Below are 22,116 nucleotides of genomic sequence, written 5' to 3'. Positions count from 1 at the left end.
ATGAAATTAAAATCAGTGGAACTGGGAACACACAGCCTCATTTCTCCTCTCCCCCTTCTCTGTCTTTCTCTCTCTCTCTTGCACTCTTCTCTCATCCCATTTGGGCTCCTACAACCTAATATCATAAGAAAAATGTGTGTGTGTGTGTGTGTGTGTGTGTGTGTGTGTGTGTGTGTGTGTGTACACTTGAAAAAGCATGTAAGGGATAAGGATACATGTACATATCTGTGTACAGATGGAACTCTGCTTGCAAGGAGGTCAACATAGGTTGGGGGTGCCCTGCTGTGATTCTTTATTTATTCTATGCCATGGGTTCTCTCTGAGCTTGAAGCTAGAATGACAGACAAAATGTTCCAGTGAACTTTATGCCTCCAACTCTCATACCCAAGTCTTCAGGCTTGCTCATTAAGTGGTCTTACCCATGGAGCCATCTTTCCAAACTCCTCAAGGGAAAAAAAAAAAAACTTAAATTCATCTTAGTGAAATGAATTCATGCCCTCTCCGGGTTTCATCTTTCTCAGTTTGAATCCTTACAGACAATATTTTTAAATTGTTCCTCATTTAAGAGCATGTGGGGCTAATATACAGGTCTCTAAAGTATGTATTCTTGTTATTTCCTGGTATTTTCATGCCATGGGTACCTCTGCTCCAACTTGAGAGCTGCTGTTTCATTTTCGTCACTTAGCAGGTCAGATCCACAGTAGCAGTCCTAGAACCTTGGCATGGCTTTTCTAACTTAGGTTGGGTAATCTCTGTGAATTTCTATAGATGGGAAAATCTTGGGCAGTTTCTCTCTTCTTTGTAGATAGTGTGTTCATGCATTCCTTGGACCCATGGATCTTCATTTAGCCCTTTGTTTTCATGAAATACATCCAAAAGTAATTGGCTGAATATGAAACTATCTTTCTTGGGAATATGAATTTAATTAATATGTTGGTTAGAGTAAACATTCAAGGGCCAAAATAATTTTATCATCAAATTTTCATGACATTGCTAATTTTCTAACTTGCTTTTAAAAAATCCCACTGACAGTCGAATCCATTCCCTTTTGTGAACCTCTAAGTAATATATTAATTTTATTTATCCTCTAGCTCACTTACTCTCTTGCCAGCTGCTATTAATATTATGTTGATCCATCTGCTATTTTCAGCTTCAGTAAATTTTTTTTAAGATTATAATTTAATTACATTTCTCCCTCTCCTTCCCTCCCTCCAAACTGTCCCATATACCCATCCTGCCTCTCCTTCAATTTCATGGCCTCCTTTATTTTTTCACTAATTGTTATTACATGCATACATACACACACATACACACACACATACACACACACACATACACACACACACACACACACACACACATATATATATATATATATATATATATATATATATATATATAGGCATATTATTCCTAACTATGAACACTTTGGTCCATATAATTCTACCTGGATGTATATATTCAGAGTTGATTATTTGGCACTGGGCACAAATGCTGTACTTTTCTCAGGGATAGCCATCTCTTCTGTTCCTAAATTTCTTCAGTTGCCTATAGTTCTTTGGTAGAGCTAAAGCCTCCTGGTCTTCTTTGGTGTGATCATTGTTTTTAGTGTGGTGATACTTTATCTGTGCTGAAATGTGGTGATATTTTATTTGTATGTTAATAAATAAAGTTTTCCTGGAGATCAGAGGAAATAGCAAGCCATTTTAAGTAAACACAAGTCAGTCCGTGGTAACACACACCCTTAATCTGATCACTTTGCAGGTAGGGTCTCTGTGGGTTCAAGGTCACACTAGGGAACAGCCAAGCAAGGTGACACATGCCTTTAATCCCAGTACCAACCATAGAAACCTGGAGGTCTATACAGATAGGAAGTAACAGGAAGTGAGGTAGCTGGGCTAAGAGCCAATTAGAGGGCAGAACAGCAAGGCAATAAAAGCCTGGGTAGACAGGAAGTCATGACATTTTGGAAGCTACAGAGCTGGTGAGGTAAGTTGGTTGGTGGCTCTCACTATTTCCCTGATCTCTAAGGCTTTCACCCCTATATTTGGCTCCATGTTCTTTATTTAATAAGAGTGCTTAGAAATTTGGCTCCATTTTGGGTCTATATCTAGTATAGACCACAGTGAAATATAGATGATAAATATCAAACCAAACAAAATTATTCTGTAGTCACACAGAGGACCAGATGGTTTCAGTGCAGAATTCTACCAGATCTTCAAAGAAGAGTTCATACAAGTACTCTTTAAATTGTTCCACACAATAGAAACAGAAGGAACATTACCAAACTCCTTCTAGGAGGCTACAATTACCCTGATTCCTAAACCAAATGAGGATACAAGAAAGAAAGAGAACTACAGACCAACCTCCCTCATGAACATTGATGCAAAAATACTCAATAAAATAGTGGCAAACAGACTCCAAGAACACATCAAAACAATTATCTCCCATGATCAAGTAGGCTTCATCCCAGGGATGCAAGGGAGGCTTAAAAGTCAAGGCACGCCCTCAGTGTTCGTGTAGCAATGTGCTGACTGAAGGGCTTCCTTGTAGTCTGTCTAGTCTGTCATTGTATGGTATGAACTTTTAGATTTATATTCTTAAATATGACATTGTTAAACATAACACTGAAAATCCTTTCTCGAGGATATATTGTAGCTGAAAGTTTTCCTGTGTTCTGCCCCAGTCCACAGCAGCTCGGACCCAAATAAACACACAGGGTAACATTATTTTTAAACAATGGCCATGGCAGGCTTCTTGCTAGCTAACTTTTATATCTTAAATTAACTCATTTCTATAAATCTATACTTTGCCACATGGCTTGTGGCTTACTGGTACTTTACATCTTGCTTCTCCTGGCAACAGCTGGCAGTGTCTCCTCTGCTCTTTCTCTTTCCTCTCTCTAGTTAGAATGTCCCACCTAACCTTATTCTGCCTCACCATGGGCCAAACAATTTTATTTATCAACCAATCAGAGCAACACATATTCACCACATACAGTGTAGTGGGTAGCCGTTCCAGCTTTAACCTGGAAATACCACCCCCTTTGAGGCTTCAGTAACAGTCACGCCCTACAAAGTGGGGCTGAGAAAGGACCCAAGAAGACTCAAGATCCGGATGGGGGAGCTCTCTTGGTTCCTGGACCCTGGAGGCTGGAGGTAGACCGAACACAGTTTTCCAGAGAACACCGCTGGACTGCGCTACACTTTTCCCAGACCCTGTTACCTATCCCTTCACTTGTAAGTTACCCCACAAAATAAACCTCCCTTTTAACTAAGTGGAGTTGCCTTAATAATTTCACCAATAATGCAGAATGACATTACCCATATATAATATATACATTTGAAATATCAGATGATATGCTGAAACATATTAACTTACTTCTAGTGAAATTATCCTGTTAAAGATGTATTAGATTCTTATTTAGATCTATAAGATACTTATTTCAAGTATAAATAGTTATCTTCTTTTTGTCTTTAACATTTATTTTATATATTATGATTCTGTGATTCTAGAACACCACACTTCATCAAAATTTTCAGAAATATATTTTTTGGTAACTAAAATTATATGAATACCTAGTTGATGTTTTATGTGTTGGGCTGGAAACTTATAAGAAGAATCTAGAACATCTTGTGCCTAAGATTTCAGTAATTATGGGGAAAATATGAGGAAGGAAATCTCATAGGCATTGAAGCCAATGGGCAGATAACCAGTTTCAAATCTCAAAGAATTACAGGTGGAAATCAAATTATTCTATTGAAGGGAAAAACAGACTTTGAAAAAATGTTTTTGAAGCTGCACTGGTCACTATCATCTCTGTAATAAAAAATGAACAAAAATGAAGGAGATAAAATAAAGCTTTTACAGAATTCTAAACAATAATTATGACACTATGAAAAATCAAGATCACTATCATTAATTCCCAGCATGCAATATGCTGGCTACATTACTGATTGATATAAAAATTAGGGTGAAGATTTTTGATGAGACATGGTATATTTGTACAAACTCAAGGCATTTTCCACAAGAGAGCCATCAATTACATCAATTATAAATAAACACATACTAAGTTAACATTAGTGGAAAATGGCAGGGACACAGTAACCAAGTAATCAGCATTCACTTTCTCAGTCACAAGACAACCTGATATCATGCAATGCAGCTAAATACTATGTATAGGGAAAACACTGAGGCTATTTATATTTAACAAGCATGCCTTCATGAAGAGAGAATGGCATAAAATGCTATTTTTAACATAACAGAAAAGGAAAGCAAAGGTAGATCAAATTACAATGGCTGTTTATTTGGAGAAGTCTTTAAAAATGAGTTTGGTATTGTGGTTTTTCTTGTATATTTATTTAAATCTTCACTATTCCTTGTTTTTGTTTTAAGTCATTTCTTTGGGTATTGAGTTATTTTATTATAGCATCATTTTACATTTAATACTCAAGTCACTCATTTCATTCTTTCCCTGTTCCTAATTGCATAAAGTAATACATTTCCCTCCTCTGTAGTCCTATTTTCTCCCTACACAGTATGCTTAGCTTCCTTTAGTGCATCCATTGGAAACCTTTTGGAGTTTTCTGCTGATGGTTGTTTTGGTTCTTTGCTTTGTTTTTCAGTCCTCGAATTTGTTGCCTTATTTACGCAATAAAGAACTTAATATCCTTTTGTTTTAAACCCTCAAGAATGTGTTGGCGGTTATCTTTTCTTCTTGTGTATGTGTGGGATGTACATGTATGTTACAATGAGAAGACACAAGCACATGGGAGCATGTCTTCAATATTAAGACCCTGTCTCTTCCTACCTTGATCTGTATGCTATATAGTACATGCTTTAAGCAATGAGTCTTCTCAAAACTGTCATCAAGTTGTGTAATGTGGATTGCATTGTGTACGGAGATTTTTTTTAAACATTGATTAGATTTAGGAAGGCATAGGACTTGGTAAACTAATTATGAAAGTTCTATCACATATGCAACTACTATATATACCCTACTACAAAGAAATATATATACTGGACAACAGTAGAAGAAAAGAACCCACTGGGAAGACAATATTGAAAATATACCAAAACCCTATTTCATTTTATACTTTCATGCTACACACACACAAAATAAAAAACTTAGCAGAGATTAGGAAGAGTGCCAGAAAGCTCAGTTTGTGGTCATGTTGTTTTCATCTAGTTTGCAGCGACTTTTTAACAAGCTCCCATTTGAACAGGCACCTGAAGGATGTGATCAACTGAGCCACTGGGCAACTCAGAGTTGAGAAGTTTCAGGGAAAAGAAAGACTGGGAGCAAAGAGCATCCGTAGGATAGTAGCCAAGTCAGTAGTGGAGTCTTGCTGTTAACACTGCAATACCCCAAGTACAGATAAGGATACGTAGAAAATCACAGGATGAGACCATTCTGAATTCCAACATCATGTTGTAAGAAAGACGCTAGTACTGAGAAATCCTCTTATGCCATTACATGGCCCTAGAAAGAGCACATATCAAAGACATCTTATATTTGGAGAACTCTATGAAAATATATGGGAATAATGAGGAAAGAATTTATGATATAAGAATTCATGTGACAAAAGTACAGAGAAGGAAATAAAAAATTCTTTAGCCAGGAAAATACTGAAGATCTGATTTAATGCAAATCTTTCATAGATGTTACTAGAGGTAAAAGATATTAAGAAAGAAATATGAATGTAATACCAGGCCAGGATCTTCTGATGTATACTAAAGAGAATTAAGCTTTATCGGCACGTGAGGCTATAATCAGAAGTGTGCTTGTAGTCAATTAACCCATCAGAAATTGTAGTTTATGACCAGGTGTTAAAATTGAGATCTCGTTAGCAGTAGGGGAGGTTCATGCTGGAGTCACAGGCAGGCACACCAAGGGCTTACTTCTATTCCTGCTTTGCTCCTGGACGAAAGAGGCTTTGTCAGAATCGACTGTTCCTACTCTGGCACGGTGAAGGACATCTTTTTGTTTCTAACACAGACTGCTCTTTGTTTTTGTTGTCACAAACAGAAATGAGATTCTTATACTGTGTGACTGATTCTGTGGTTTTCTGAGCTGTTTTGATCTGCAGCTAAAGTAATAGATGTAAATAACTACACATAGCCTGGAAAATATTGAGTACAAATATTCACTGTATATCAGGTGATTTGTTGTGATTATGTAAACACGTTCAGGTGCCTTTCTGTACTCAGATACCATCTATTCAAATAAAATAAGCTAATTTTCAAAATCAGAATCACCAACTGACGCTATTTAGACTGCTATACATAGGACCAGACCCTTGACATCCCACCTTTTCTGGTAGCTTTTAATAAATATTCTTAAAATATCAATTCATCAATGTCTAATATAGAGTATAAGTTGTACCATATTCTTTTGCAGCTATAGGTCTATAGTCTGTGAGTTCCCACAAGCTTGGTTCAGTTGTCTCTGTAGATTTTCCCCATCATGATTGTGACCTGTCCCTCCCTGCTCGGCCTGGTGCTTGGTTGTGAATCTCTGCATCAGCTTCCATCAGTTACTGAATGAAGCTTCTATGAGGACAGTTAGGGTATTCATTAATCTAATTACCAGAGCCTGCATGGGAATGGACTAGGCCCTCTACATGTGGGAGACAGTTGTGTAGCTTGGGGCCCCTGGCAGTGGGATCAGGATTTATCCCTGGTACCTGAGCTGGCTTTTTGGAGCCCATTACCTATGGTGGGATGCCTTGCTCAGCCTTGATGGGGAGATGGGGGTTGTCTTGGTCCCACCTCAACTGAATGTACCAGGCTTTGCTGACTCCCCATGGGAGGCCTTACCCTTTTCAAGGAGGGGATGGGGGTGGTGTAGGGACGGGGAAGGCTTGGGGTGAGCAGGAGGAGGGATGAGAGGGGGATCTGTGGTTGATATGTAAAATGGATAAAAAAAAAATTCTTAAATAAAAAGATTACCATATCCTTTTCCAGAGACTTTACTTATGAATATTCTCTACATAAATCTCCTTGTTCACTTCTTTCTTATATCTGTATGTGTGTGTTTATATGTATATATGTATATGCATGTACATATATATGAGAAAGAAATTATATATGTGTGTGTAGATGCATAATAACATTTAAATATTTCTTTGTTCTGTACAGATACCATCCATCTTCGAGTTCTTGAATCCTCTCCAGTTGGCACAGCTGTTGGAAGTGTAAAAGCAACTGATGCTGACATGGGGAAAAACGCTGAAGTAGATTACCGCATTATTGATGGAGATGGGACTGATATGTTTGACATTATAACGGAGAAGGACACACAGGAAGGCATCATTACTGTGAAAAAGGTGTTCAGCTTCAGCATAAGCAAGCATCTCTGTGTTTAGAAAGTAGAGATTTCACTGTGTACTGTTTTGCTCTTGCATTAGCTACCAAAAGAAACAGCGCTGCTGTGTTTGGTTGAGTATTGTATTACATGTAAATAAGGAGGTTCTGATGCCAGAGAGCCATTAGACAATTTGACAGTATGCTCTTCATATCAGTAACATGAAACCTGAGATTTGAACAAAAGTTTAAACAGGCAAGTTAAAATATGTGTAATTATATTTCTTAGCCGTGTTATTAAAGGACCACTGTAAATGCAATGTTTTCTTAAAGAGCAGTTAATAACTAATAATGGCAATATATCATCACAGTTGGAGGCATAAAAATAGCATGCTATCCAGATGTATGAGCCAATAATTAGAGTTGCTAATAAAAAGAGACAGAATGGATTAGAAGATAATTTAATTGTTCACATTTTCCCTTCTGCTACATAAATTAAATTTTTCTGCTAACATATGCTCAGTGATAGAATTTAAAGGTAGCCAGGTTTTACTGTAGTTGGCTCCATCATTATAAGAAAAATAAGGCACATTTCTATTTAGGTCAAATTGAAATCCTGCAAAAACAAAGTAACCATTGAGATACTGGTAACCAATACAGTTTTTCTGAGATTCTATTGCAGGCACGGGACACACAACCAACTGTTACTCGCAGTGACTAGCAATGTTAAAAAGCCACTTCTCAAAGTCAGCAAGTAGGAATTACTAGCCAGAAAATATCAATAAAGCAAACAAAAATCTTTTGCTTTTCTGAATGAAAAAGATGAACAAAACTTGAGCAAGCAATGATTTTTATTCAATACTATGGATCGAAGGATTATATTTTAAAACTGTGATATCTACTCATGAAATTGCTAAAAAATTTTCTTTTCTCATGACTTAATATATTGTTTATCTTGAATATTTCTTATAACTGCTGATGTTTGAAATTCTATAAATAAGTTATAGTTCCATGAGCCCATTACACTGATGAAAATACTTGGATATAGATGTGTAAATGCTCCCAAATGTTTAAGATCATAGAATTTTTGCCTTAAATTGTTGAGTCATAACCTTTTTATCATCAAGTATATGTACATACAGAAGTGCATAACTCATTAACCCATGTTTTGTATGGAATTATGATGCTTATGAGATAAAATTAAATAATCATCCAAATTTGTACAATAATTAAAGTAAAATTTTCCTATGTCTAAAAGCACTACATATTGGACACCTACAATTATAAATACTAGTGTAGAAAATAGAAAAAGTAGAAAATAGTGTCTAATTTTTATTTCTTTTTACTAATGAGCAACTTTCAGGATTTCAAAGTTCTACTATACTTAGAGAGAACAGACATCCCATTACCCACAGTCTAATTTGATAATTTTTGTCTTTATGCAGCCACTTGACTATGAGAGCCGAAGGCTTTATACTCTGAAGGTCGAGGCTGAAAATACCCATGTGGATCCACGTTTCTATTACCTAGGGCCATTCAAAGATACTACAATTGTGAAAATTTCCATAGAAGATGTGGATGAGCCCCCTGTTTTCAGCAGATCCTCCTACCTGTTTGAGGTTCATGAAGATATTGAAGTGGGTACAATCATTGGCACTGTAATGGCAAGAGACCCAGATTCTACTTCCAGTCCCATCAGGTATTTATGCCAGTGTTAAAGAATAAAAGGAACAGAATTGAAAGGCATATGGGGACCATGAAATTCTGCTTGATTACAAGAGTTCCTCTATAAATTCTACATACATTTGGTGTGCGCAGAGTTTGAGGGATATTTTGACTGAACGTCATGGGCAAAGCACACACCAGCTTTACGGTTTCCTAATTCTTGCCTTTTCCATTAGGTTAATTACCTATGTCATGAGTTTGATTCATTAAAATATTGGCTATTCTAACCACTGATGTAGGACAAAAATACATAGTTGAATGTATACTATGCTAGACATAATTCATCTATGATGGATGGGAAGAGTTTTGTTTCAGTTTCATGTCATGATTGTGTGTGTTTTGTTTTCTTTTATAGAGCTATTTCAAAAAACATTTGAGTATTCCAGAAACATGAGAACCATTTCTGACTTTTCTTTTCTTTTTTTTTTTTTGCTTTTCTTCCTATGCAATAAAGGCATATGAGATGTGATAGATACATTAAAATGAGCAATATTCTAAGTTTTTGTTAGCATTTGAACTGCTGTTAAAGAACTATAAATATCTGTGTTCATTATTCAACATCTAAATGAACATTTCATCCAATTTGTTAATCTATTGTGGGTTTTGGATTTCCTTCCTTTACCAAAATTCAGGAAGCTCAATTTGCATCTATGTGACCAAGTCAAGTATGAGTTGCAATGTTTGTTTCTGAGTGAACTCTTTTGAGTATGTTTCATGTTCCTTTGGACTCTGAGTAGATTCAAATTAACAATTCTGCTGATTCTGCCAGTCCCAAAACAAAATTGTAATAGTCAAATATTATATACATATATATGTATATATATATATATCACTTATTCATGTATTTTATGCAAATGCATTGTCTTATATTCATGCATTCCTCCACAAGTTATATACTGGCAGAAGAAAAAGATAATTGTACATGATAATCAGACAGTGCTCCCATATGCCAGATGAACTTTGCCATAAATGCCTCTTTTCTAGATGCTTTATCAAAATTGCTACATTTTATGGATGCTCTCTTCCTTTGAATTTTATTAAAGTAACTAATATAGGTATTTAATTTTCCCCAGTAAATACTTAATATTTTCTTGCCAGAGAATCAGCTGAAGTAGGCTATGTCCTTGGTTCCCATTTTCAAAGCAGATTTTAAAATACGGTGTGCTAGGGTTTTTTTTTTTTCTGTTTTAAAACAGGGTCACATAACTCATATTTATCACAAGTATACAATGTTGCCAAAGATGACCTTGAAGTTCTTATCTTCCTGCCTTTATCTCCCAAGTTCTAGGATTTCAGGCCTATGCCATTAAGCCCAGGCTATGCAGTTCTGGAGTCAAACCCAGAGCTTCATGTATGCTATGCAAGAGCCTGCCAAATATACTACAAGCCCAAAACTTATATACTGTTTATGAGGGATAAATTTCAATCAGTAGTATTGTTATAATAACAAAATATTTCTCAATAATGTAAAAATTGATTGATGTCTTTATATAGACTGGTCATTATTATATCAAATCTATCTCTTGACATTTACAGATAAACTAAAATGTTTAATGGTAATGCTTTTCTAAGTACCGAGAGGAAAAGTACATTTTCGTATGGCAGCTGTCTTAGCTAATGTTTCCATTGCTGTGAAGAGACACCATGACCACACAGCTATTATAAAGGAGAACATTTCATTGTGGTGTCACTTACAGCTCAGGGATTTAGTCCATCATTGTCACATTCGGACATGGCATGGAACAAGGAGACATGGTACTGGAGAGGTAACTTAGGGTTCTACATCTTGATATGCTGACAACAGAAAGTAAACTGTCTCACTGGGCATGCCTTGGGCCTACATGAAACCTCAGGCCCCCTTCCCCCACACCACTAAAATGACACACTTTCTCCAACAAGGTCACACCTACTCCAACAAGGCCATACCTCTTAACAGTGCCACTCCCTTTGGGGGCCATTTTCTTTCAAACCACCACATTCTACTCCCTGGCCCCCAAAAGCTTATATCCATATCATAGTGCAATAAGGCATTCAGTCCAACTGTAAACATCCCCATTGTCTATAACAGTCTCAAAATTATTTAGAAGTCTAAAGTTCAAAGTCTCCTCTGAGATTCATGCAAACTCTTAACTACAGTCCCCTGCAAAATCAAAACCACAAAGCAAATCACATACCTCCAACTTAAAATTGCACAAGTTATACATTACCACACCAACGTGTAGGAAATGGTGCATAGCAAGGAATGGACCAAAGCTAGACCAAAAAACAGCTGGGCACACTCCAAACTCTGCATCTCCATGTCCGATGTCAAAATGCTTTTCAGATCTCCAACTCCTTTCAGCTTTGTCGACTGCCATCTACTTCTGTACTTGGGCTAGTTCCACTCCCTGTGAGCAGTCTCCTCAGCAGGTATCCCAGAACTCTGTCATCTCCAATATCTTGGGGTCTCCAAGGCAATCCATACTTCAACTTCACAGCCTCATTCAATGTCATCTCTAGGCCTCCATGCATGGACACCCCTGACACTTGCCTGGCCTCAGTGGCTTTCCTTAGTCATGGGAGCAATTACCATAGTCCCTTTCTTCTATCTTTAACTCCGAATCATGTAGCCAAAGCTGCCAAGGTTTGCTGCTTACTGGGGCTAGCACTTGGCCCCCTCATTTAAATACATTTTTTTACTAACTCTCTGTTTTCAATGGTTTTACTTCACTGCCTAAGCTTGACTGTTCTGCAACTTGCTTTGTAGGCCACGATAGCCCCAAACTCAGAGATCTACTAGCCTCTACCTTCTGAATGCTGGGATTAGAGGCATGCTCCACTCCACCCAGCTCTAAACTTTTAGCTAAGTTGGAAATTTAGCTGGTAGGAGCTTGCCCTGAGGTCACCACACCTTTTATTCCAATTTTTAATCATTTATCTCCTTGAACACAGACTTTAGGTCTATCCCACTTCCTAGCTTCCCTGACATTTTGTATATTTATTTGCTCAGCTCTATCCTTTTCATTATAAATCTTCATCAAATAATCTTCATCACTAATAATTACTTGATAGTCTCTACTAGGCTGTTTTGAGAGCTCCTCTGCCAATGAAATTAATTTGAATCTCTTCACTTTAGCCTCAGTCAGACTCTTCAGACATGGGCAAAAAGCAGCCATGTTCTTCACCAAAATATCACAAGACCATACTAATATATGTCTCCTCTGAAACCTCTTGATCCAGGCACGCACAGTTCAAATCACAATCAACACCATTGTTTTCCATGTTTCTACTAGAATGGTCCATTAAGCAGCACTTCAAGTGTTCAACTGGTTTTCTAATCCACAGTCCCAAGGTCCATATTCCTTTGAACAGCAACAACAACAACAAAAAAAGGCATGATCAGGCCTATCCTTTCACATTAATACCCTACTTCTGGTACCAACTTCTCTTAGTTAGGGTTTCTATTGATGTGAAGAGACACCATGAACATAAAAATGCTCATAAAGGAAAACATTTGATTGTGGTAGCTTGCTTATAGTTCATTTAGCATATAATTCACCATGGTGGGACATGGCAGTATGCAGGCAGACATGGTGCCTGAGAGGTAGCTGAGAGTTCTACATCTGAATTTGCAGGCAACAAGAAGTGAACTGTCTCACTGGGCATGGCTTGAGCATATCTATGATTCACAGCCCACCTCCACAGTGACACAATTTCTCCAACAAAGCCACACCTACTCCTACAAGTCCATCCCTCCTAATAGTGCCACTCCCTTTAGGGGCCATTTTCTTTTAAACCATCACACCAGCAATAATAGTCTATGTGACAATGAGTATATTGATGCTGATTGTTGTGCATTTTGACTCTCTTTTACCTTAGATATAGAAAATGCAGATATTTTTAGATGTTATGGTTTAGATAGAACCTAGAGATGTATATCTGATATGAATACAAATATATTTGTGTAGATTATAGATTATGCTTTCTATATCTAGGGGTTCATCTTTCTCTTGGCAGAAATAGATAATATACAGAAAATATTTACTTTTCATACTAAATCCAGTACACAAGAAAGAAACATAAAAAGGACTGAGATTAGTCAGTGATGCACCATTCTTAGGGTGTTTTATGAAGAAATCAAGACAATTCTGCTTCGTGACTTTTCTTTTCGAGTAAGGGACTTCACAGTTTTCTAACGTGCCAAGGATTTCAGTATTTTTTTTCTTTAATTTGATAACTATTTGCAGATTGTTCTCATGTTTGAATGTATTCTCCACTCATAAAAGCTTGCTTCTGAGAGTCAAGTAATATTCAATGAGTGTCAACTACAGCCTGGTGCTGGGTAGAGCAAGATGAGCAGCAGGCTTGATAATTTCATGTCTTATTTCTTATTTTCAATTTGTGATGAAACAGCTTAAAATACAGTGTCATAAGTGGAGAAGATTAATATAGGGAGATTTAAATTAGAAGGTTGCAAACAGCTTCTACCATGGATAATCATGGAAGGCTATTAGAATGAAATAAAATTTACCTTAGGATTTTTTGAAATTGAATTAATTTTTTTGTGTGTGCATTTCTGTTTGTTTTTAATTGTTGTTCTGCTTTTTTGTTTTGAGATAGGGTTTCCTTGTGTAGCCTTGCTTATCCTATAAAGAACTCTGTAGACCAAGATGTCCTCAAATTCACAGAGGTCCACCTGCCTCTGCCTCCCAAGTGCTGGGATTAAAGGTGTTTACCACCACCACCTGGCTAGTGAGTTAACTTTTTATTTGGAAATTATTCCAGTTATAGGGATATAATAATTTGCTTTACTTGATTATGGCAAGACACCTGGTTTCATAAATATATTGATGTTTACCTTGATTATGCCACCTTGAGTGACAAATGCTGGTATTACGCTTTCAAATGACATGTAACATGATGCCTGCTACCAGTTTCTAAAAGAGCTGTTTTCATTTATTTATAAAACTTTATTCTTTATAGATGCATAAACATTTCTTATACTGACCTGTAGCAATTTTAGAAGACCTTAAGACATTTATTTTATAATGATACATGTGATCAAAGAACCTAAACAAGGGTGGATATCACATATAAAGTTACAAATCATCACAAATTGATAATGTGCTGCTTTGATGAAAGTAATCTGGTCTTCAATTTTCTCATTAATAAAAAAAAACTATGTTTCTGACATTAACCTTTATGATGTACAGTTGTAGTGATTCATCATCAGAAGACTTGATTACTGAGTACATTCAGTTGATAATGAAACTACATGTGATACATACTATTCTGTGTCCCAAAATACAAGCAAAGTATTTAATTTTTATGGCAACCAGCAATAGTTTAAGTCATGGACATTTGCAGAACTTACATGTTTATGCAAAATAAAGTACCAGTTCATGCCTTGAATGATCAATGTTTATCATTTTTAACTAGTGAAACAGTTTATATTCTACATCAGCTCTGTGGTTTCCAATAATTCTGAGTAAAGTATATATCTTTGTATTTTAGGTTTTGCTCATGAAAACCATTAATATTATTGCCCTATATTTTCTTTATGATCTATTTCTAGATTCACTTTGGATCGCCATACTGACCTTGACAGGATCTTTAACATTCATTCTGGAAATGGATCTCTTTATACGTCAAAGCCACTGGATCGTGAACTATCTCAATGGCATAATCTTACTGTTATAGCTGCTGAGATCAGTAAGGAGTTATATTTAATGAACATTTTTATTTTGTGAATATCTTGCTTCCTGCATTTCAACATATTTGTGTGTTTGTTTTATATTATAATAATTATGTCTATTCAAACTAAATTTCATTGTGCTTTTTCAAATCATTTTTCAAGTGTCAATTTTTTCATTAATTCTTTTATTTGTAAAATGAGGAATAGCTAAACATATTGCAGCTATAGTAAAATGTTTACTCTGCTCTCTCAAGAATATTACCATGGTTTGAGTGTTGAATTACCTAAATCTCCTTTTTATGTCTAGTAGAGATTTGGTTGTCATATGTATATAATGTGTGTATATTATATAAATTTGCATAATTAAGTGCTCTTACAACTTTTAGGTCATATACATTTATTATATTACTCTGATTTGTTTCAAGTAGCTTTGAATGTATTTAATTTATTTTTTTCTCTTGTAAATTTGAGTGTTTGTTGTATTGGTAATATTTGTTTCTAATTTTTTATTGGCATGTTTCTTTTTCTATTGAGATTCATTCATGTTCTTAATAATGGTATTTACCAATTTCTTTCTCCTTTGAGTATAGTATTCCTATAAGCACCTTGTAATTCTGATATAGTTGTCTGGAATTCTCTGAATTTATCCTTTTTATGGAAGGTCTTTTCTTTTTCTTTGATGTGAAGGAAACCTTGATGGGTATAATAATCTTAGTTGTCAGTTATTTTCTATCAGGACAAGAAACACACCATCCATGTCCTGGCATATAGAGTTTCTTTAGAGCTGTTTGTCTTTGAATTTACTTGATATTGCTATTTCAGACTGTAATATTCTTTCTTTGCTCTGTACTTCCAATAATTTAACTAATATGTTGTAGTGAAGTACATTTATTATCATATATGCTAGAGGGTCTAAATGCTTCTTGTACTTGGATGCCCACGTCTTTCCCAAGCTTTGGGAAATTTTTGCTTTGGTTTCACTTAAGAGGTTTTATGTGCCCTCACACTTTGTGGTCCTTCACCTCAAGTATGTCAGGGAGTAGAATATTTGTTTATTTAAGGGAACTCCACAGCTCTTTTGTCTTATCTTAATACTTCTTACTTTTCTTTTGTTTCTGATGCTGACAATTCAAATGAGGTTTTCAAGATCTGTTATTTTTTTTCTGCTTAATCTAATCTCATATTGAGAATGCCAACTGATTTTTTCCTGAACTTTAGAGTTTCTTATTTCCTCTGTGATTTCTGTCCAGCACTCTTTCAAATCTGTTGTGTTCATTAATTTACTTAATGTGTTTTTTTATTCATTTTTCTTGTATTTCTATGTTGCGAGTTTTTCCTCTATTGAGGTGGTCATCATTTTTTCCTGGTATGTTATGGCCTTTTTTTTTTCATTTATTTTACACACCAATCAAAGATCCCCCTCTTCTCTCCCTGCTCCCCCAGCCTCCCCTCCCAACCCATCCCGCACTCCCTCCCACAAGAAGGCAAGACCTCCCATGTGGAGGCATATTCAATAGAGGCAAGACCAAGCCCTTCCCCTGCATCAAGGCTGCACAATGTGTCCCATCATAGGTTGGGCTTTACAAAGCCCACTCATGCACCAGAGATGGATTCTGATCCTACCGCCAGCGGGCCTCCCAAGCAGATCAAGCTACACAACTGTCTTACCAAGCAAAGGGCCTAGTCCAGTACCATGTAGGATCCACAGCCATTGATCTAACTTTCATGATTTCCCTCTAGTTTAGTTTGGTTATCCCTGCAGGTTTCCCCATTATGATCCTGATGCACTTGCTCATAGAATCCCTCTTTTCTCTCTTTGACTGGACTCCTGGAGCTCTGTCTAGTGATTGGCTGTGGATCTCTGCATCTGCTTCCATCAGTCACTGGAGAAAAGTTCTGTGATGACAGTTAAGGTATTCACCGATCTGATCTCTGGGGCAAGCCAGTTCAGTTCAGGCACCCTCTCCACTATTGCTAGTAGTCCAGTCTGCGGTCATCCTTTGAGATTCCTGGTAACTTCCCCAGCACCGGGTTTTTCTCTATCCCCGTGATGTCTCTCTCTATCATGGTATCTCTTTCACTGTATTCCCCCTCCCTCCCTGCTCCAGTTCAACCATCCCATTCCCTTAGGTTCTCATCCCCTATCCCCTATCCCCTACCCTCCATTGCCCACCCCTCATCCCCAGTTTACTCATGGAGATCTCATCTATTTCCCCTTCCCAGGATTGCGCATGCATCCATCTTTGGGTCTTCCCTGTTATTTGGGTCCTCTGAAGTTGTGGCTTGTTGTCTGATTATTCTTTGCTTTATATCTAGTATCCACTTATGAGTGAGTACATACCATGTTTGTCCTTCTGAGTCTGGGTTACCTCATTCAGGATAATATTTTCTAGTTCCATTTGCTTGCAAATTTCATGATGTCAGAATGGCTAAGATCAAAAGCACTGCAGACAGCTTATGTTGCAGAGGATGCAGAGCAAGGGGAACACTCCTCCACTGCTGGTGGGAGTGCAAACTGGTACAGCCACTTTGGAAATCAGTATGGTGGTTTCTCAGAAAATTGGAAATCAATCTATCTCAAGACCTAGTTATATCACTCTTGGACATATACCAAAGGAATACTCAATCATACTACAAGGACACATGCTCAGCTATGTTCATAGCAGCATAATTCATAATACCCAGAACCTGGAAACAACTGAGATGCCCCTCAACTGAAGAATGGATTAAGAAAATGTGGTATATATACACAATGGAGTACTACTCAGCAGTGATGGCCTTCTTAATAACTTCCTCTAATAATTTGTCTTTGGTGAGATCAGTCCTGGGTTGGATTCACAGCTCTGTGGGAAGTTAAGTCTAGGTAGAGGAAAAAGCAAGCTGGTGATATGATGAAGTTGGGCACTGCATTTCCCTGTCCAGAAAAATCTAGTGCTGGGTGTTTCTCATTCATGTTATAAAGTCCAAGGATAATCTTACAACATGTTTATTTCCCTCATGCAACCTGGTATAGCAGAGCTAAAATTAGTAAGCAGAAAGCTGGGAGCTCACATGCCCACAGCAAGGCAGCGTGGAGACATGGATTGTTCTTAAGGACATTAAGTTAGAATTCCTCTTGCTAATTTTTTATTAACCTCATCTTATTGAAGATCCCGGTCCTTGGAGATTTTTGTAATTTTAAAAAGTCACAATGCCAGAAGCAGTAAACTAGGCATAAAATTCACTATTTGATTTCTAGATCTAACACTTCATTCTATGCATGCTTTTAAAAAAAAAATCAATAGTTCATCCAATTAGAAAATGAGAAGTTAAAGTCTGAGGACAATATATTTGTAAAACTGCAGCAGATATTGTTCCCAGAGAGGACTGCATCACTGTGGATGCCCCTGTCATTCTTTAGTGGACTGTTGAAAATCATTATGGATCCAGATGTGACAGCACTTGCCTATAGTTCCAGCACTCAGAAGGCAAGAAGGATAAATCAGAGTGATGTCAGGGAGATCCTGCCTCAAAGAACAAGAGCATGGGCAAATCCTACAGAAAAAAAAAGAGAGACAAAAACCATTAAGAAATTTGAGATGGTGGCAACAGAGCCTTACATCAAATGTGCAGTCTGTTACCTCATAAAGAAACTGGAACAGTCACATACCCACGCTCGTAAAAACCTCACAGTGCCCAACCTCTTGCTGAACCAATTATAAGGCAGAACAGCCCTGTAAACTTTTTACAAGAAGCTTTAACTTTCAGCTGAGCCATGGTGAGAAACTGCCTACAAATTCTATACATGTAATACTGAGTCTACACACAGCCATTATGGGAAGCAACTATTGCAGACGAAAACCAGATCCCAGTCTCCCAGGATCACAGAACTGTGCAAGTAGTCTTGTCAGTTCACCATTCAAAGCTTCCAACTAAAATAATGGATTAAGCTTCATCATTCTAGCTGGGGTCGAAATAGAGATTCACTTCTGCCTTCCCCAAAGATCATGCTTTGTTTAGGGAGTTATAAATGGTGGTATCTCTTGAGGCTATCAATTTAAAAACATATTTTCTCCTATAAGGAACACTTCCATTTCTCTGTCTTCTCCTGTATCTAATGAGATCCAATTTGGAGCTTCTGGAATCTGATTGTTTGTGCTGCCTGCTCAGCTCAAGATCCTTATTCGAGCTCACTGAGCTTTGAATTGCATTTTCTATTTCAGATACTTTGAGAAATTTAACTTCTAAAGCTAGTTGAAGTAATTATGATTCTGCAAAAAGCTTAGCCAATTACTTCTTAAGAGCTAAGCCTATTCTTGCCCTTAAGTGAAATCAATCTGCGGAATGAGTGCTAGAAATGCCCACCTGCCAACCACATGTAGCCAGGGTCCCATTATGCTGTTCTGGGCATTCAGTGCAATGAGGGTGGAAGAAAAGCACATACAGGGAATTGTTTCACTAAACTTTAAACACTGGTTTGATGGTAAGTGTGTCCCTCACGAAGCCCTGAGCAGGACAGAGGCATGTGTAAATGAACCTCTTCCCAATGTGTTTCCAGGTCCGCCTCTAACAGTTTAATTCCACATTGCACAGCAAAAGTCACATCATGTGACAAGTGCGGTCTGCCTTAGGTAATTATTCAGTGCATTATAGCATGGCATAATTTTTCCCCTTTTTAAAATGCCAGGTGGAAAATGCAAAACTCTAAAATTAATGTCACAATTAGTGACTTCATAATAAACTTGAGATCTTAGAATACACAGGAAGCCAAGGAGTTCCTATAATTACATCTAAAAACTGATCATATTGCATGTATATATGCATATGTCATATATCATACATATTGAGAAAACATTGTTCAGTGCATGCAGAGAAGTTACATCTTTTGAAAGCCCCAAGTTTCAAGAGAATAATTCAAGCTTGCCTCTTTTGGGCTGACTGGAAAAGCTTATGCATGCATGGGAATGGCCTTACTTGAGGACATACATCCTGAAAGCCTTTATTGCTCATGCTTTCTTGTATTACTAGAGTTTCCCTGAAGGATTCTGAGGGAAATTCAGGTGGTAAATATAAGCCAGCTGCTATTCAGTATAATTCTTCCTTGGAATGCTTTATACTTTTATTTATACATAAGCTGTAGCATCTGCCAGCAAAAAAGATTAGTGTAAGCACTGTTTTCTGAATAGATGACTCCAGGCCTTATTCTTTATAAAGCACATTCATCCCTGTGGATTTAGCTTTTGATTCAAAGAACCTTGAGTTATTCGGAAAGAGGCTGAAGAGTCTTCCTATTGTGCTAGAGAAGGGTCTCACAAAGCAGTTTCTTACCTATGAAACTTTTTTGGCCCTTTTGACTCCACTTTCATAATTAGGAATTGGAACTTCCAATATGAGTTAAGTCCATTTCAAGAATAATAAAAATGAGTATTTTGCATATGTCTCACTCTATTAGTAGGTAGAAGAGTGTAATCTAGAAACGTACCTTTCCATTCTTCTCCGTATGAACCAGTAACTAGGGAGGTAAGGGTCCATTCATAGCTGGATATACCTACCTCTAAGTATTAGCCAACTATTAGGAACACTGAAAAATAGTATTTTTTCATTTTTGTTTGTTCTGTTCTGTTTCATTTCTTTTTATCTACTTCTTGCCTATGTATTCATCAGATCCATGTAAATGGAGGGAAACTATTAGCACTGTTCATATCTTTTTATTTTGTATATTTTATTGAGAGGAAAATTAGCACAAAAAGTAACAAAAGGAAATGAAGGTATGTCAATGATCATAACGATGATCTCATGGGAATATTTAACATATCTTGAGGTCTAATCTCAAAATTGATGCTTTGTTAAAAAGTTTCTTATCTAATTTTCCAAAGAACTCCTGTGAGATGGGAAGTTCTACTTGATATTTTTTCATGAACTGAGGAAAAAGAGAGCTGGAGTGCGTATACTGACCAAAGTCAAAATATGTGAGTGTTGAACTTGAGAGTCAACACAGCTCACTTGATTCTGAGGCCAAAATTCTCAACTTTACAATGCAGTTACAGGTGTATTGTATGCATTAAGAGTTTGAAAACTCCTAAAATAAATTTTTCTAACTACATGCATGTGAGTTAAAAAGACAAGGGCAAGACTAAAAAGATGGTAAAATTAAGATGATCTTTTCTTTTTGTGAAAAAAAGAGAAGGTAATTATACTTCAAATTATATAGAACCCTTAGCCTCTCCTTTATAGTCTACTAGGCTTATGATCCACCTGATGAGAAACCAGCTCTTCGTTGTGTAGGCTCATTAATTTATTAAAAATAGTTATATAGAAAGGGTGGTAAACTCTTTCAAATTGTAATATTTTCATTGAAATATTTTTTTTGTTTTTGTATTTGTAAATCACAAAGAAAAATATTAGGAAAAATGATAAGTATCCTTAGAATAAGTAATGGTATTCATAATCATTTTAATCAGATATTTAACAATGGTGCTAAACCTTATTTCTTCATTTCATTTTTAGACTGTCTAATCTTCTCTTAAATTTTTATTATTTTATTAATATACAAAAGCATGAATTTCACATATTAATATTACTGTGTACTCTTTTATATGTGTATGTAGGGCATTTGATAATTTTCTTTATTATGAACTTTTAACATTCTTGATTTTGAAAGTACACTGTTTTCTTATTTCTGTAATATCCTTACTGTGGAATAGCACACTAGAATATACCTGTCTCTTAAGTTGTATTAATCAATCCTGCTTACCCTTCCTCCATCCCCTACTCTCCAATACCTCTGAAAACCACCATGATTTTGTTTTGACAAATGTTTTGACTCAACATATGACTTCAATCATGTAGTACCTGTGTATACTTGCTTTACAATTTCCAGCTTCATCCATATTCTCTTAGTGACTAATTTCATTCTGCTTATCATTCTATCATCTGTTGTGTTTATACACCTCATTTTCTCCCCCCCCATGCCTAATTTGATGGACATATTACATTTCTTGATTCTTGTGAATAGTACTGTCTTAAACATGAAGTACAGACATATTTGAACATGGCTTTTCAGCTTGTGGCTGGCCACATTTGCATGCAAGTTTAACTGTGTTCATATAAACGGTGTTATGAATTCTGAATGACTTTAACTTGAATCCATAATGTAAACCATTCAGCTATCAGGACTGCCTAAAATATACATGGCAGACATAATGGTATTATGAAAAATACAAGGATTATACTAAAGCCAAGTTAAATAGACATGTTTTAAATTTTCATTCATCAATAAAAAAATTAAATAAAATTTATCTTTCTTCCTAACAAATTTGATACTCTTAATTTCACCATGTTTAACAAAACAGACATGGTGAATATGCTGTGTTGTTTAAGGGCTGGTTTAGATAGAATAAATTGATACACAAAGTCACTCTTGGAGCCAGTGT

At 36.5% G+C, this 22,116-nt stretch overlaps 1 protein-coding gene across 1 annotated transcript in view; it reads left to right on the top strand.

The window, feature by feature from the left end:
* LOC102916228 (cadherin-10) overlaps positions 1-22,116 on the top strand; it is a 202,612-nt gene that overhangs the window by 161,184 nt on the left and 19,312 nt on the right. Inside the window, exons 6-8 of the mRNA XM_076551720.1 lie at positions 7,141-7,328; positions 8,751-9,004; positions 14,585-14,721. Of these exons, the coding sequence (XP_076407835.1) occupies positions 7,141-7,328; positions 8,751-9,004; positions 14,585-14,721 (579 nt within the window). The remainder of the gene's footprint in view (positions 1-7,140; positions 7,329-8,750; positions 9,005-14,584; positions 14,722-22,116) is intronic.

The sequence above is a fragment of the Peromyscus maniculatus genome, chromosome 15 (genome assembly GCF_049852395.1).
Source record: "Peromyscus maniculatus bairdii isolate BWxNUB_F1_BW_parent chromosome 15, HU_Pman_BW_mat_3.1, whole genome shotgun sequence".
Taxonomy (NCBI): Eukaryota; Metazoa; Chordata; class Mammalia; order Rodentia; family Cricetidae; genus Peromyscus; species Peromyscus maniculatus.
The sequence above is the reverse complement of the archived record's forward strand: the minus strand, read 5'-3'. Positions and strand labels throughout refer to the sequence as shown.